General features: G+C 39.1%; 1 protein-coding gene across 7 annotated transcripts in view; it reads right to left on the reverse strand.

The window, feature by feature from the left end:
* RALGPS2 (Ral GEF with PH domain and SH3 binding motif 2) overlaps positions 1–16,086 on the reverse strand; it is a 115,167-nt gene that overhangs the window by 82,477 nt on the left and 16,604 nt on the right. For all 7 annotated transcript variants that reach the window (XM_030279585.4, XM_030279583.4, XM_030279581.4 and 4 more), the window contains 2 exons: positions 9,732–9,863; positions 6,956–7,063 (listed from right to left, as the gene is read on the reverse strand). In XM_030279585.4, coding sequence (XP_030135445.1) covers positions 6,956–7,063; positions 9,732–9,788 — 165 coding nt within the window. In that variant the 5' untranslated portion in view covers positions 9,789–9,863. The remainder of the gene's footprint in view (positions 1–6,955; positions 7,064–9,731; positions 9,864–16,086) is intronic.

Consider the following 16,086-nt stretch of genomic DNA (forward strand, 5'->3'; position numbering starts at 1 on the left):
ACCCCAGGCACAGCTACAGCCTGTGAGGAGAGTGCCTGGAAAGTGAGAAACCCAGTCCTGGAACTGCAGCCACAGAACTCCATCTCCAGCCTCCCATTTGTATGCTTAAGTCTATCCAGCTTTCTCAGAAATGTGTTATTTTTGGTGACTATGTGGCTGAGTGGGTGCATCATTATGCTTCTCAGTAAAGCAAATTAATAGGAAAATTGGTTGGGTTTGGGAAGGTGAAATGAAAAGAATGGGCTGTTCAATAAAATTCAAGTAGAAGGCACATTAAAAGATTCTTACAAAAGACATGGGCATTTCAATAGTTTTTTACGTTTCACTGCAAATCCTCCTCACTAAAAAAAGATTGCAATAACAGCACAATAAAAATAAGCCAGGAAAATGATCATCTGTTCACACTGAAGAGAGAAGACTTAAATGTCTTTCTTGCTAGGCCTCCAGAATCCATCCTCTTCACCAGCCTGAACTGCCTTACTTAAATTTGACTTGCTTCAGTAGTTACTCCTAAACAAATCCCTACTTTAAGATGACATCAATACAAAATACTTATGAAACAAAAATTATTATTAGAACTTCACACCAGAATTCATATATCAAAATAAATGCATTCATTTTCAACAGGGATATTAAAAAGGACATTTTAACACCGAAAAATCACGCACGTGACAGGGTTCAGGATTAGTGGTCCCTATTAAAAATATTTGAAATTGCTATTAAGTACTTTACAATATTTTGAAAAGTCTGACAATTAAAAAACCTCTGGAACTTTTGACACAGAAACCTCATTCTTCTAGTACCATGTTGATATTAGGCTGATGGTATTCTTGCTTGGTTGACACATTTTTGCTTTTATTAAAACCTTAAGTAACACTGTATCACAGAACCACTTGTTCAAGAAACATCCCTTATTGCAGTTCCTTTTTAAGCTTGAAATTTCCATCACAAATTCCCAGGGCTTAGTAAATTGCTCATAATTCAAAGGAATCAAGCCACTGTGAGCTGAATATCTAAGCTGATTGCTAAAAAGCCATTTGAGTTTGTAGATATGACAGTAACTCACATTAAGAGTCTAAAACTACATTTAACAAAACAGATTTTTTTAAACATTAACTTGCTCATATTTATAAGTCTACATTTCTATGTCTAACAACTGAATTTTTATTCTTTTAAAACGTGCTTGCTCACTGCTAAGTAAATAAAGCAGAGTGAAAGGCTGGCAGTCTAATTAATAGCACTTGAAATTACAAAGCTTCAAAAATAATTTCTGAGTTTTATGTTATGTATCATTGCTCAACTCTTAACAGCAACAAAAAACCTCTGCCTTGACCATCTCAAGGGGAATCTGAACCCCAATTAACAAAGCTCCTAATTTGGTTTCTGCAAGTGAGAGAGATACAATGCACTAACTTTTCTCACTCCAGCTCCTTAACCCAGCCAATACAAATTTTTGGAGAGCTTCCCTCTCCCAAATGTGGTTTAATGCTTTAATATTCAAACCAAAAATTATAAGTGTTCAAATCAACTTGTTACATGAAGCACGCCAAACATAACTTTTCTGGTTTTGGAGCTGCCAGCTGCACAGATTTAAAAAAATAAAAAATAATTACATGAGCAATACAAAATTGTGAACTTGTCCTTATTTATCATTTAAATAAGCATTTTGATTATGCAGAGATAGGAAAACTTAGTATTTTCTCTCTTTCCAGAAGTGTTATCTCTACCAAGTTTATTTAGATAATAAAGTATTTCATCATTGCACAGGGCGAGCTGAACGGAGGTTTTGTTTCTGTTTGCCCTAGATCCGAGATAAGAGTTCTAGAATATGAGTGGAAAAGGTATGTTTTTAATATATCACAATTATTTTTCCCAAATCTCAACCACTTGAAGAGCTGCACAAGGAAAAACCATCTTTTAAAAGCAGTGCATAACCATTCGCCAGTTCACACACTGAAATGGCTGCTGGAAGACACTTTCCCCACCCCTTCACAGCCATAGGAGTTTTACATGTACAGAAGAGACCTTGCCTGGGGAGTCTCCAACAGCCAAGTGTAAAAATATTTTAGCTCTCATGGGTGTTGAGAAGTTGGACTTGTTAACAATTAAGTACTTCAAAATACTAAAATTATTACCACACAGCTTCATATAAAGAGGTTTTACCCCTCTCTTGGGGAGGTCTACCGGGTCAGAAATTTTATATTCAAACAACTCAGAACTACATTTCTGTGTGCTGCTTCTTTGAGGAATATGAAGACGCTTAATGAAATAAAATTCAAAAATATTTCCTGATTCTTTCTCTTTTCTATGAGGACACATGGATTACACTCCTTCCACAAAAACCTGTAACTTAAGAAATTCTAGTTCCAGTTAAGACCACTACATTAAGCTCCTCTCCACATTTTTATATCAAAGTTCTCATCGGACCTGGGCTATATTCCCACTTTTTAGGTTCTTCTCAAGCATGAACTCTTTCTATCAGGCTACTTGCTGTATGTACTTGAAGTTTTCCTGCCATGTACCTACCCTAAGGACAGGGCACTTCCCCCACTGCTCCCTCCCAGACAAAAAACCCTCAGTGTAAAAAGAAATCCAGTTTCTGTTTGAGATGAAAAAAGTCAAATGTCTGCATTCTGGTCATTGAAGAATACTGCCATCACCTGATTTCCCTTGAAGCCATGTTGGTTGAAGCAGCACTTCATAAATTGCTCCTTAATCTGAATTTCTAGAAGGAATTATATTTAAGCCTTCCAACTTGGCTTAGTGTTGTCTCTCTAGGCTGCCAGGATATTTTCCTCGCTGAAAAAATAGCTAAGCCTCTGTTAAGCACAGCATCAGTAGGAGAATAATTCTGCTGTCCAAAATGAACACCAGGGGATTCCAGTTCCTGTGTTGAAGCCCTACTTGTTTTCTCAGAAAGTCCACTCCAAAACTTTTACCATTAATAGTTCCTCCACACGCTGTAATTAAGTTGCTTCTTCTTGCTCTCACTGGGAACATATTTACTATAACATCCTTCTGCAAGTAAAGCTAACAGGATGTAGATAATCTGATATTTCACTGTCAATAAGAACTTCTCCTTGTTTCATCAAAACCATTTTAAAATAAACTCTATTTGCACATTGTTTCCAAAATAAGCAGTATTTTCTTCCAACAACCATTTGACAAAACTTCATGGGAACTAAAAAGAAAGAAATACACATACATTTTAGCATGAGCTTACTCCATAGCACTTCCAGGGACTAGGGCAAAGAATAAAGAATCCTTCTCAGATAACTAGGTGGGAAAAAAAAGCAATGGATTTATACAGCTGCGCTTCCCTTAATTCTACCTCAAATATTTACACCACCGTGGCTAAGTCGAAGTATAAAATGGAAAAGTGAGTCAAAAAGTAATAAACAGTCTAATAATTAAACAGTAGCTGTCTAAGGAATAGGAATTTACTGTAAAGCAAAAAATAAATATTTCCTCAACCTGAGGTTGGCCAGCACCTTAATTTGGAGCTCATGTCCCCAAGCATTCTCTTTCTTTCCTTCAGCTTCACCAGCCTCCCCTTTCCACTGCCACTGCACCACTAACAGATCCCTCCCCCACAAATTGTGCCCTGTGTGCTCAAAACCACACTTCTCCCTGGGATGAAAATGGGGAGCATTCACTGCTACCACGCTGACCCTGGACACACAAGGGCCCCCCCAGCAGGGCCAGACACCACGGGGCAAGCCTGGCACCAGCTTGGCTGTGGCTTCCAGTCCAGGAATAAAGAACTGAGCAGTGACCAGCCTAAAAGCAGGTCTTTAAATCAGAGATGGTCTCTTTACTAGTTACATCTACAAAGCTGACCATTGAATCCTTAAATGTGTCCTACTTCATACTCATTGAATGGGATTCTTCTTCCCCAAAATCTATGCAACACTCAGGTATTTAGTACATCCCCTGGAAGCTTTCTGTAAGCTGAAAGGTGATAAAGCAAACTATAAATTTCCAACAGCAGCAGGGCCTGAAGATCTCACCCATTTCTGTAACTCAGCCCTTTCTAAAGCAGTCTTCAACCTTAGGAAGAATTAAAACCACCCAGCTGCTACACAAGGTTATAACTGACTCTTACACCTCTACTACAAGAAGAATTTCCATTACTGTTCTGACTGGCCCCCTTGAAGGGCTGGAGGAGTTTTGCTTATGAGACAAAGGACCATTACATGAAACAGCACTTCTCCTGTGTACTCAGGACAGTGTTAGATGACTGCCAAAGGGGAGAATATGGAAATAAAATCACCAAAAACATCTGCACTCAGGTTTCTCTTTGGCTTGGCAGCAGCTTCTTGAAAATACAGGATTATAAGCAATACCTTTTGTTGTCCAACTCGTCTCTTACCCACTAAATGACTAAACAGAGAGAGTTTTGAAATGATAACGTCTTTGAGACAGTGGGAACTGAAAATACATCTGTGTCTCTCAGTGGTACTGAAATCACTAGCATGAATCTTATTTCCAGTGTATCTCAAACTTAATTATCTTTCAGATTTTTGTTCTTCTTCCTCCAGCATAATTGTACTTCTCCCATGTGTGCACAGGGACCCGTTCTGATCAAAATGCAACAGATCACACAAGGTACAGGGCGGCTCCTCACAATGTCTATGCTGACTTGATCAGTGAACTCCTACCTTTACAGTACCTCTGTACAGGAACTCTTTTCCATTGGAGCCATTTCCTAACCATTATTTAGACAGCTGTCTAACTACCTCTTTTGCAGCAACTTAATTTTATTGCTGTTTTACTGGCTTTTTCACATTATCTTTCCTCTCAATCAATAAGCTACTTAGGTAGCCCACAAATTATTTCATCACTTGACCACTTCAAAATAAATTACATTATTTTAAGCAATATTCACTCAGCTGTCACAGAGACATGTCTGCAGCCTGCACTGCATCCATTTTGTAAGAGCTATCACTAAATGAGAACCTTTCTCATACTTTGAAAAAGCAACTGGCAGCATATCCATGTCCAACCCAAGAGGTACTACCCACCACCAGGAAACCTCACACACTTTTTTATCCTAAGAGTCTGGCCCTACTGCATCACTCTGGTGGCCTTCACATCCACACTGAAACCCAGATGAAGATTTTACACCTCTGTTATAGCAGGATCAAGCCCAGGAAGGGTGAGGAAGTGGCCAAGAAAATAAAAACGGGTCAAGGATACTTTTCCTCCAGGGTACCTAAGTTTTTTACAAACTTACTTATTTCTACAACCTTCAGCAGGAATGATCTGAAAAATAGAGTATTCAAAGCAAAAAGTTGCTACTGGAAAAGCAGATATGTGTGCCTGGGGAAACAAACATTAACAAAGAAGTGCAGCTGTGTAAAGAAACACTGAAAAAGAAACAAAATCAATTATTTCCTTGCCAAAGGACTGCATACTGATGATTTTGTTCAATTGCTCAGAATTCTATATGCAAGGCATTTCATATTGATTTACAGTAAATCAAATCTGGTATGAAGAACTAGATAGTTTAAAAGGAAAAAGGTTAAAAGCAAAAATGTTTCTTTTGAGGGACCGAGAAAACAGCAAAATTATACTTTGTAATAGAAACCAAAAATACAGGCAAAGCTTCATAACTGTAAGGTGAAATGCTTAATTAAAAGTTGGTGAGTAGAACTCTACCCACTTTGAAGCATAACATGAAAACAGGAAAAACACTGGATTTGAATACAGATTTTTTTCTAACCAAGATTTCTTAAGTGGGTAACATTTAGAACACACGGAGTCAAAGGTTGCTGCATTTGAGAGACAAAGGATTAGATGGTGGAGCAAAAAAATTATGAAATGTGATTCTATTACAAGGCACCTCTGTATATTCTGCTGTCTAAGGGAGTGACAGCAGCTCCACAGAGACTGACTAATCTATGCTGCTGCCCAACAGCATCTACCACTGGTAAGTAGTAGAGCCATTCAACAAAACCATTCTGGCCTGAATGCATAATTCCATTGGAATTCATGTCCCTAGCCCCAGATTCCCTAAGTACTTAGATTTACTTTATGTACAGGAATCATAAGATAAAACTGGAAGGACAGCCAGCCCCAAAAAATACCTTCCCATGGAAAGTAGGTGATGCATTGCCCAGCTGTTCCTGACAACAGTGCAAGGAAGAGGCCCAAACCACATGACTTGAGCCTCAGTCTGGAATAAATCCCATAATTAATTATGATCCTTGGCCAAGAAGATTTTAATGTGTAAGTACCACTTCATAATCCAGCTGCTTTAAATTTTCAGTGTTCTCATTAAAATCAATTGAGCCATTAATAATTAACTGAAATAGTTATTAACAATTACAAACCAGAACAAACTAAATGGGAGTATTTTGTGACATGTATTACTCCATATCAATAATCTCCCCAGGACAACTCCTCATGAATCTCATCACTTGAACTGGAAACACATTAAGAGCTTAGCAATCTTTCTAGTAACATACTTGAATCACTTAGAGGGACCATCTGTTGTCCTCACCTCTACAGGGAGTAAAAACAAAACAAAACAATCACCCACTATTTTGGTTAAACATCTCATTATTCTGTGCAGCCAAAAGAAGAAAACTAGAAAAGCTTCCTAGGGCAAGAACCAGCAGAGTGCAGAATTAAAATGGCTCCAGAAAAAAAAAACCAAGTACAGATCAATTATAGCCCTGCAACTAAAACAGGCATGTCAGAATTAAGCTGCATCACATAAATAATCTCTGGTCTATGCTACATATAAGAGTATGAAAAATATCTGGAGAGCAGAGCCCAAAATGATCACTTAATTTTAAACACAATAGAGACAATGAAGAACTAAAGAACCTTTTTTGAAATCCCATGGATGACAGGAATTAGGCAAAAAAAGTGCAGAAATAGAGAAGCAGAGGAAAAGCTGCAAAGGAGATTCACACACAGAGTAATTACAATTCCTGGACTTGCTTACCGCATATTCCTCTGGTGTAACCTTTAGAACATCAAATACCACTGCATCAAAACTCTTCTTCAGTTCAGCTGAACCCTTGTCACTCAAGGACTCAGAGCTGCTACTCTTCTGCAGAAACAAACAACAAAAAAAAAAACCACTGAGGATGTTTTGGTCCTATCTTCATTTTTGTTTCTCTTTTTTACACTCCCAAAAGCAAAATTTCTGTCCAAACGTCATTGTTCACATAACTTATCTAGTGGGTAAATTATCAATTCAAATTCAGTCACAGAACAGACTTTTTCCTGATGTGGACTGCAAAAAAAATCAGACCCTCAAAGTGACATCTGGATTTCTATGGATTTCCTTCTAGCTGAATGAGGGCAGGGCTAGATTAGATCTTAGGAAGAAGTTCCTTGCTGTGAGGATGGGAAGGGCCTGGCACAGGGAGCCCAGAGAAGCTGTGGCTGCCCCATCCATGGAAGTGTCCAAGGCCAGGCTGGATGGGGCTTGGAGCAACCTGGGATAGTGGAAGGTGGCCCTGCCCATGGCAGGGGTGGCACTGCATGGGCTTTACCATCCTTTCCAATGCCAGTAATGCCATGATTTCAAAGGAATTCCTCAAAACACAGTACTTATATTTGAATGCATAATTAAATTCCAATTTTATGGACAGGAAAGGTAATAACAGCAACTATGTCTACAAAAGCAACACAGTCACGCTGAATTTCAAACACAAAAAAATACCACAAAGGTAAGGAAAAAGGGTCTGCCCCAACAGAATACTTATCAATTCTCTTCCTCTTTCTCTTAAAAACATGGAAGCTTACAAAAATTACACTGATCTACAAGTGTTCCCATTGAAGACATTTAGCAGAAGCAATTTTAGTGTTATTTTTTAATTACAGTAATTCACATTTGGAAAAAATGGCAGATCCTAGGTTATCATTCTATGAACATTTATCTACAAAATAAAGATTTTGCTTCCCTGCAAAATGCAAATGTGGCTCAAAAAATAATGGCTTCATATGTTTTCATACAGTTTCATATGTTTTTATACAGTTTTTTTCATACAGTTTTCACATTAAAGCAATACATCTGTGTTATGAGCAATCACTTCCTCTAGCACAGAGATGTAGACCTACATTCTATTTATTCATTCCTGAAGCTGTGTCAGGGTAAGTCAGGCTTGGGTATCAGGAAAAAGCTCTTCCCTTAGAGGGTGGGTGTGCACTGCCCAGGCTCCCCAGGGAATGGGCACAGCCCCGAGGCTGCCAGAGCTCCAGGAGGGTTTGGGCAATGCTCCCAAGGATGCACAGGGTGGGATTGTTGGGGTGACCAACACAATCAAGGCCTTTTCTGACAGTCTGTGCCATTTCACTGCTAATGTTGCAACACCCTTTGAAGACTGTGGACATGAGTCCTTGAGAATTCAGCCAGTTGAAATAAATTCATGTTCATTTTCAAGCAATTTCATTGTAAGGACACATTATAAAGAAAATGCTTATTTAATAATGATGTCCACTTTTAGTTAGATTCTGACATTACAATCTCTCTGAAAAATCTGGCTTTGAAAACACCACCAAAAATTCCAAACCGGACACGTATTTTCAGTAATCAGTATGCTTATAGAAACATTTCAGTTACAAGTCCTCTTCCTTACTTCTTAGCCAAGATAGAAAAAAAATACCACTTGCTTAAAGTAAATTAGTGTAATTTTGCCAGAATACATTTTACTCAATTTTATCAGACATCACATAAACATTCAAGACTATTTTGCTGAGTACAGAGGTTACTTTCCTCCAAGAAAATGTTTCAGGTGCATGCCAAAAAACAGTCAATGATTCATGAAGAAATTATAAGGGGAGCACAAGAATCTATATAAAAAGAAACAACAATCTTGAAGACCGATGCCAACTTTCTTGACAATAGTTGTGAAATTGTGGTGGAGATTATTTGGTTCCTTTTGGTAACACAAGACTCCAATTTTCCTTTCAACTTGTTTGTGGTACTCCCCAGTTCCATGTGCAAGTGCATACCACACACAGCTGCTATCAAAACTCGCCTGTAAATATGTAAATAAACAAAACATCTTTGGTACAGTACAGAGATTCGTGGAAGGAACCATCTACAGTCAGGACTTTGTGGCTCTCATCCCTATTGACTTTGTAGTGTTCTAATTTCAGCCCAAGCCTCTTCCTTAACAAGCAGATGACAAATGGAAAATTACATTCACTTCAAACTAAGAGGCATCAGCAGACGAGGCCAATCTCCATTGCTTGGCTGATGCACACACTCAGCTCACAAGCTGCTCATTTCTAGAGAACAGAAGCTTTGATGGGCAGGAGGGACCCCCACCTATGCAGAATATAGTCCATGAGACAAAGAGAACAATTTTATTCCACTGCTGCTGTGTCAGACTGCCCCTCAGTACACACATACAAGTACCTGTCAAAGAAAAGAACATTTCCCACCGGCCTTGCCAAGCCAGCTTAATGTGCTAAGAGTGTCTATTCTTGTTAAAACTTGAAAAGAAAAGCTTCCTTGTCTAGATGTGATGGAAGAGAACATGGAAAAAATCAGCTTTGGCTATGGTATATGCAAGTTCATGCTCTATTTTGGTATGCCAAGTTCAGGACTTTACATTTTATTCACACTAAACTGGAGTGTATGAAACCAACCTACAGAACCAGAATCTGTTGGATGACAGCTGTTGAAAGAAAAACTCACATTTTAGTGCACTTAAAGTAAAAATTGAGTACACAGTTACCCAGTAACTGAGGTTTCCAATCCTTACCTCTGAAGCAGTAGCTGCAATGTTAACACCACTGGACTGTCCGTTCATTAGCTCCATACTGCCCACACCATTAATCTTCGGCCCTACATTTACAGCAGCAGGATCATCTCCAAGGCAACCCAATAACCATTCCTACAAAGAGCAAAAAGGTATCAGAAACCACTTTCTGCAGGGGTTTTAATCAAGATTCAGTGCCTAAAATCCTTAATAAAAATAAAGGACTTCCAAAATGGCTACACCTCTCTGAGGTCCAGACTTTAGATTCTAACCTGTATTTTAAAATTACCTATACTTAAAACCAGCATAAACAACTGAAGTTTCCATTAAGATCCACCAGTTACTGGCAGTATTGACATACCATATTCTTTTCCCCTTTGTTTTCTCTATTCTCCAGGAATCAATATGTAAACATATGCAGTAGCCCTAACAAACTGAAGTCTGCAACCTCAGTTCACATACTATGCTTTTCCTTTTATTACCAGCTTTAAAAAGTATATATATATAAAATCCATTAGGTAACTTTAAGGTATTATCCAATCACTTCTTATCTTATAAGACTCTTCACAAACTTCAAGCAAAAATTATAACATTGAAAGCAATTAAAACTACACATGGAATTTACACTTTTCTCCACAAATGACCCAAACTATTTCTTAGTAAAAAAACTTCAAACAGAAGAACACACAAAGGAAAACTCCACACACTGACTTTTAATGCATTCTTGCAGAAATACTATGACTTTCATTTCTGCAGAGAAGTTTGCAAAGAAATGGAAGCCTTTGGCATTCACTACAAAACCAGTAAGACTACCCAACCACAGTATTACAGAGTAAAAATTAGTTTGTGCTTAAATTAATGAGCTGTTAGTGCCCTCTAGTGTGAAAACCATTATAAATCACCTTCCATGGATCTATCTCTATAGCACATGTGACTGCTTACAAAGTTGCTGCTGTTTATTAAATTCACTTTTGGTTTGTAGTTTAATTCAGAGCTATTGCATAGTCTGAAAACAAATGGAGAGTGACAGGTAACTGGGCAATTCCACATGATAAAACAGTTTTACAGCAGCTCATACTTCATGCCTCTAAGGAGTGAAATGAAATAATCTGAAAAGCTGTATCTCCAAGTGACCTAAACCAAGTCTGCCAGACAGACAAGCCTGGAAGGCAAGAAACTGCAGTATTTAAATAAGAAAATATTCTAAAAAAAAGCAATATTTAAGCAATAAAATATCCTCAAAATTTAAAGTGTCACCATAAGAATGCAACATATAAAGGAAAGCAATGGTAGAGAGCAATGTAGCAAATGTCAGTCAAACACTACAGCTTCCAGGTATTTCTAAGTATTACCAGTCCCATCTGAGCTGTGTTTCTGCACTTCAGGACAGTCACCCACATTCTACCCTTTGTTGTTTTGGAAAAACTGACAGAACCAAGACAGAGGATGCTACATTTCACTTTAATGTTACACTCCCAGTCCATGTGCTTTAATTAACACTTATTGTTCCACTGAAAATGCATTCAACTGCACTTAAGCTTTAAGTTACAGACCATATAAAGGAAAAAAAAATCTCATCTCTGGCTTCTGAGTGTCACTGCTGTCCTGTCCTTCCCCATCTCAATTACCCTTCAGATGGTCTTGTGGAATATTGCCAATTGCACAGCTCCACAATGCCTCTCTTGCAGCTTTTTCATTTACTGAAAAGCTCAGAAATAAAACTCTGATACATTACAAGTTTCATTTATGTCGTGACAGTAAAAGACAGAGGTATCACATCTTCAACACCAGTTTCAGGCCCCCCACATGCTCAAAATAGTACATTTATCCCAAAGTAATCTCCTCTGCTAAAAAGCCCCTACCCTTCAAAAATGTGGGGATTTTTTTAACCACTGTATTTTTAAGGAAAGTTGACACTTTGACTTTGTCTAATACAGTTATGGAGAGTATGACAAAAAGGTTATATATCTGACCCTTGGCTCACATCAGCTTCAATTGTTCCCCTTCCCCATATTAATGGGAGGCAAAACCAGAAAGAATTAGGGATGGCCTTCTCTGCAAGAAAAAATAAAAACCTGAGCCTTGGGGGCTTTTTTTATGGTGGTATTTGGATGGTGCTAATTAAAGGAAATTACAGCTATCGCAGAAGCCTATGGAGCTGGCAGCTCAGCCTCACATCAACAAGAGCAAACTAATTTTTCTATCAGCAAATGCTGAAACCCAGTTTCCTCAATGACTCCTCTCACATAATCCACAGCCACTCACAGGAACTTCCTCCCCAAATTTCCTGACAGACTTCCCACCTCACAGGACCTGCCTGGAAGGGACAGCAGTGCGGCACACTGATCCAGGTTTTCCTTTTCTACCTGGTTACTGTGGTAAGAGCTGAGAGAACTCTGACTCTTCGTTAGGTGTGGGCCACCATGCTGAGAAGTGGCTTCTATGAGGCACACAAACACTGGTTTTTTCAATTAATTTTTTTTAATAAGCAGAAAATCACTGAGGAAAAAACCCTCCATGCAAAAGAAACTGAGTTTACAAAATATAGTACCTGCCATCAAGCTGTATCTTAACAAAGCTGTCAACACAATGATAATTTTGTGTCTATTGCTGCATTACAAACGTATACCTGAATACATTTCTTCACAATTTATGGATACACTAAAGAGCTGAATTAGTACTGAACTGCTATAAATATGTATTTATCAACTTTAAAGTACTAGAATTGGCAACCTTCACAATGTTCTCATGTCTAGCAGCTTTCAAAAGTACATCACCACTTCCCTAATAGGAACAGTCACAGCAACAGTTTTGGTCAATGTCCCACTTGAGACAAATACTGAAAAAATCCTCACACTGGAATGACTAAATCATTTGCTTCCTATACTATCCTTCTGCTCAACACCAAAATAATCTGCAAACAGCAATATCAGAAAGTGATCAAGAGCAGAGAAGTTCACAGCAGCAGCTGGGTCTGTGGAATGACTGTCACCACACTGCAACAGTGAGTCACAGAGTTCACTGCCTACCTTGTATACCCAATTACCAAAACTGAATTACACTGAGTAATTTGAACTTCCAGCCAGTTTCTCCTTTCCAAATCAATAAATGTCTTTGTGCTCAGAAATGAATTACATGTGGAACTGAGAGTGTTTCCTATGATGCACAAAACACCTACGCATTTATACCAGCCTGAAGCCTTGACACACTGTGTGGTATCTTCCTACCATGCCATTCATACTGTACAGTAGAAAGCAAACTAAAAATACTGATACAAATATTCATCACACCCAAACAATGCAAATATCTCGACTATTGTCGTAGTTTAGCCCCAGCCAGCAATTCAGCCCCAGGCAGCCACTCACTCCCCCACAGTGGATGGGGGAGAGAATCAGCAGAATAGAAGTGAAAAATCTCATGGGTTGAGACGGAGACAGCTCAGTAAGGAAAGCAAAACCTGTGTGCTCAAGCAAAGCAAGGAATTAATCACTGCTTCCCAGGAGCAGGCAGGTGTTCAGCCAGCCCCCTGAAAGCAGGGCTCCAGCCTGTGTAACAGTCACTTGGAAAGGCAAAAGCCACTCCAAAGCCCTTCCACCTTCTTCCTCCAGATTTATAATATTATATTTATGGCCTAGAATAACCCTGTTTGGGTCAGCTGTCCTGGCTATACTCTCTCCCAACTTGTTGTGCACCCCAGTCTCTTTGGTGGTGGGTTGAGGATCAGGAAAGGCCTTGACTCTGTGTAAGCCCTGCTCAGAGTAACCAAAATATTGCTGTGATATCAACATTGCTCTTAGCACAAATGCAAAACACAGTCCCACACTAGATACTGTGGAGAAAATGAACTTTATCCCAAGGCAAAGCCAGCACAGCTACGCAGGGTCTGTTGCCTTGAGTGAGTCTTTCTGCAAATTCACCCAAGGCTGTGCTGCTGATCATTCCCATACATTCCCTGACCTGCAGATCCCCCCAAAGCAAAGGCAGCTTGGGAGGATGAGCAAGGGCAGCAGCAGGGTGTGCCCAAGCACAGCTGCTGCAGAGCCAGCCTGATCTCAGCACAAAAGGGAGCAGATTTGCTTCAGATCAACAGCTCTGCCAGACCTACTGATGCACCCCAGATGAGTGAATCAACCGGTGCTGGAAATGCTTCTCCCCAAGCTCTTTGTGCCAAGTGACTGTCTCCTGGGGTTAGCTACAGCACGGGGCAGCTGAGATGCAGCTCTACAAAACCACAGAGAGCCTCAGCTGGCTTCAACCCACCTATTCCTTCCTGGTGTCACCAGCATCGTGACAGTGAGCACACTCCAGATCACACATGGGCATCTCACTGGCATTGTGCTGAATCTGTATCCTGCAATTGCTGGAGTTTGCCAAGTTGAACTTGCATTTGTATCATGATTTTTGTGTATTTTGTATCACACACACTGCTGAATCAGAAATGCTCTGTAACATCAGCTATATCAAAGGGTTAATCTAGCATTAAGCATTACACACGCCATGTGTGGAATATCTGAAAGAACCGGAGCAGAGAGTACTGGTCTCTCACAGACATCTAACACAACACTTACGCCTGACTCCCTTCCACAGATGTTCTTGGCTCAGTTTGGGTCGAGCTCCATCCCAAAAATACTGTATAAACAGCATTTTAAAAGACAACCCTAAAATTACATTTGCAACTTCCTGTCCAGAACAGTACAAGAGCTTTGAGGAAACAATGAAGTTTTAGGAATAGCTCAAGAATCAAGATGACCAATATCCTCTTTGTTCTTATTCATAATGTCAGTACAAAGTGTCATTTGTTTTGATCACAGATCTCCATTAAGAAAACAAAAGTGCCTTGCATGGATCACCATTAACTGTAAATGCAGAACCACTACCAAAAACGTTGGGGACCAAACAAATCTGTTCCAGACACAATGAACCTGAGTTTCCTCATCCTGTGGAAACTAGAGTGCAGGAAAACCATAGTTTAAAAGGTAAAATATAAGACAGCTGTTAAGAACCAACACAACCCACAACAACAACAAAAAAAAAACCTAAGAAACCAAACACACTAAAAAAAAAAGCAAAGCACACACTCCACACCTAAAGGAGAAGACCCAACGAACATAAAAGCCCCACAATGAAGCAGAGTCACCAAGGAACAGGCAAAGAGCAACAAAGAAAAAACAAACTGCACCTTCCAAATTATATCCTTCAGTTTCACATTCCAGCCACCAAAACAGAAACCCACCCAGGCTACTGCACTGTACAAATAAAGACAGTATGTAAATAGTCTTATAGAAGAGAAATTAAAATCACCTAAAGCCAAACTTTAATTCAGTTTTTGGTAAGCATGATGATATTAAGATAGTAAAACTGATAAAAACAGTAACTTCCACAAAAGACAAAATAAAAACTCAAGCAACCTAATACAACTGCATTCTCCTGAAGGAAATTTATCACTAAAAATAATAAAATCCCAGACCTAAAATCTCACACACTAAGAAATCTCCAGATGTGTAAATCTTGGCAAAGCACAGCCTAATTTACCACTAGTGAAGACCGAGATAAAAAAGAGAAGACAACACACGTTGGGTAGAGACATGACAAAAACAGATAGGGGAGCATAATATTAAAAACCCAGATTACTAAGAGTTATTAAATATGCAAAACCACTAAAAATATTAGAAAAAAAAACATTTAGAAATACAGGAAAGCAATGTAATACAGGAGAAATAAAACTATCTGATGAACAGAAGAATGAAAAAAAGAAGTCAATCATTAAAGGACTCTTGTAGCTGACTCCTGTAAAATTTCTGCTGTGAATTTCAGCTGGAAACGATGCCACTAAAGCTGTAAGCACGAAGTAGCCACATGAGACCCAGGTATTTGCATTAGTTATGAAACCATACTACCTGCAAAACATTGCAAAAGAGACACTGATGCTGTACTCTCTGCAGTTCTGGTCACCTTGTTTCCAAAAAAAATTTTTCCATGAAATGCATGCACAGAAGGGCTTGTAGGTATTCTGAAGGCAGTGAAACTTCTTTTCTAAGTGGAACTGATGGGACTTCAGCTTGCTTATGGTATGAAACTGAGATCTGCATGAGGACACACTTGCCATATTTAACTATCAGGAAGATAAACCAGAAGTATATAATGCAGATGAACCAGAAGAATAAAATGCAGATTTATGCTCAAAATCTGAGTAACAGCAATTGGGTTCTTGAACAGTTTTCAGACACCACCGCTAATAGCAAATATCTCACAGCTGCTTGAGTTCATGCTGGACTCCTTCCTGATGGAAACAGTGCCACAGGGTGCTGCAGGAGCAGCACAGCTGACCCAGTGACACAGACTCCTGCTGGAAACTCAA

This window comes from Taeniopygia guttata, chromosome 8 (genome assembly GCF_048771995.1).
Source record: "Taeniopygia guttata chromosome 8, bTaeGut7.mat, whole genome shotgun sequence".
Lineage (NCBI taxonomy): Eukaryota > Metazoa > Chordata > Aves > Passeriformes > Estrildidae > Taeniopygia > Taeniopygia guttata.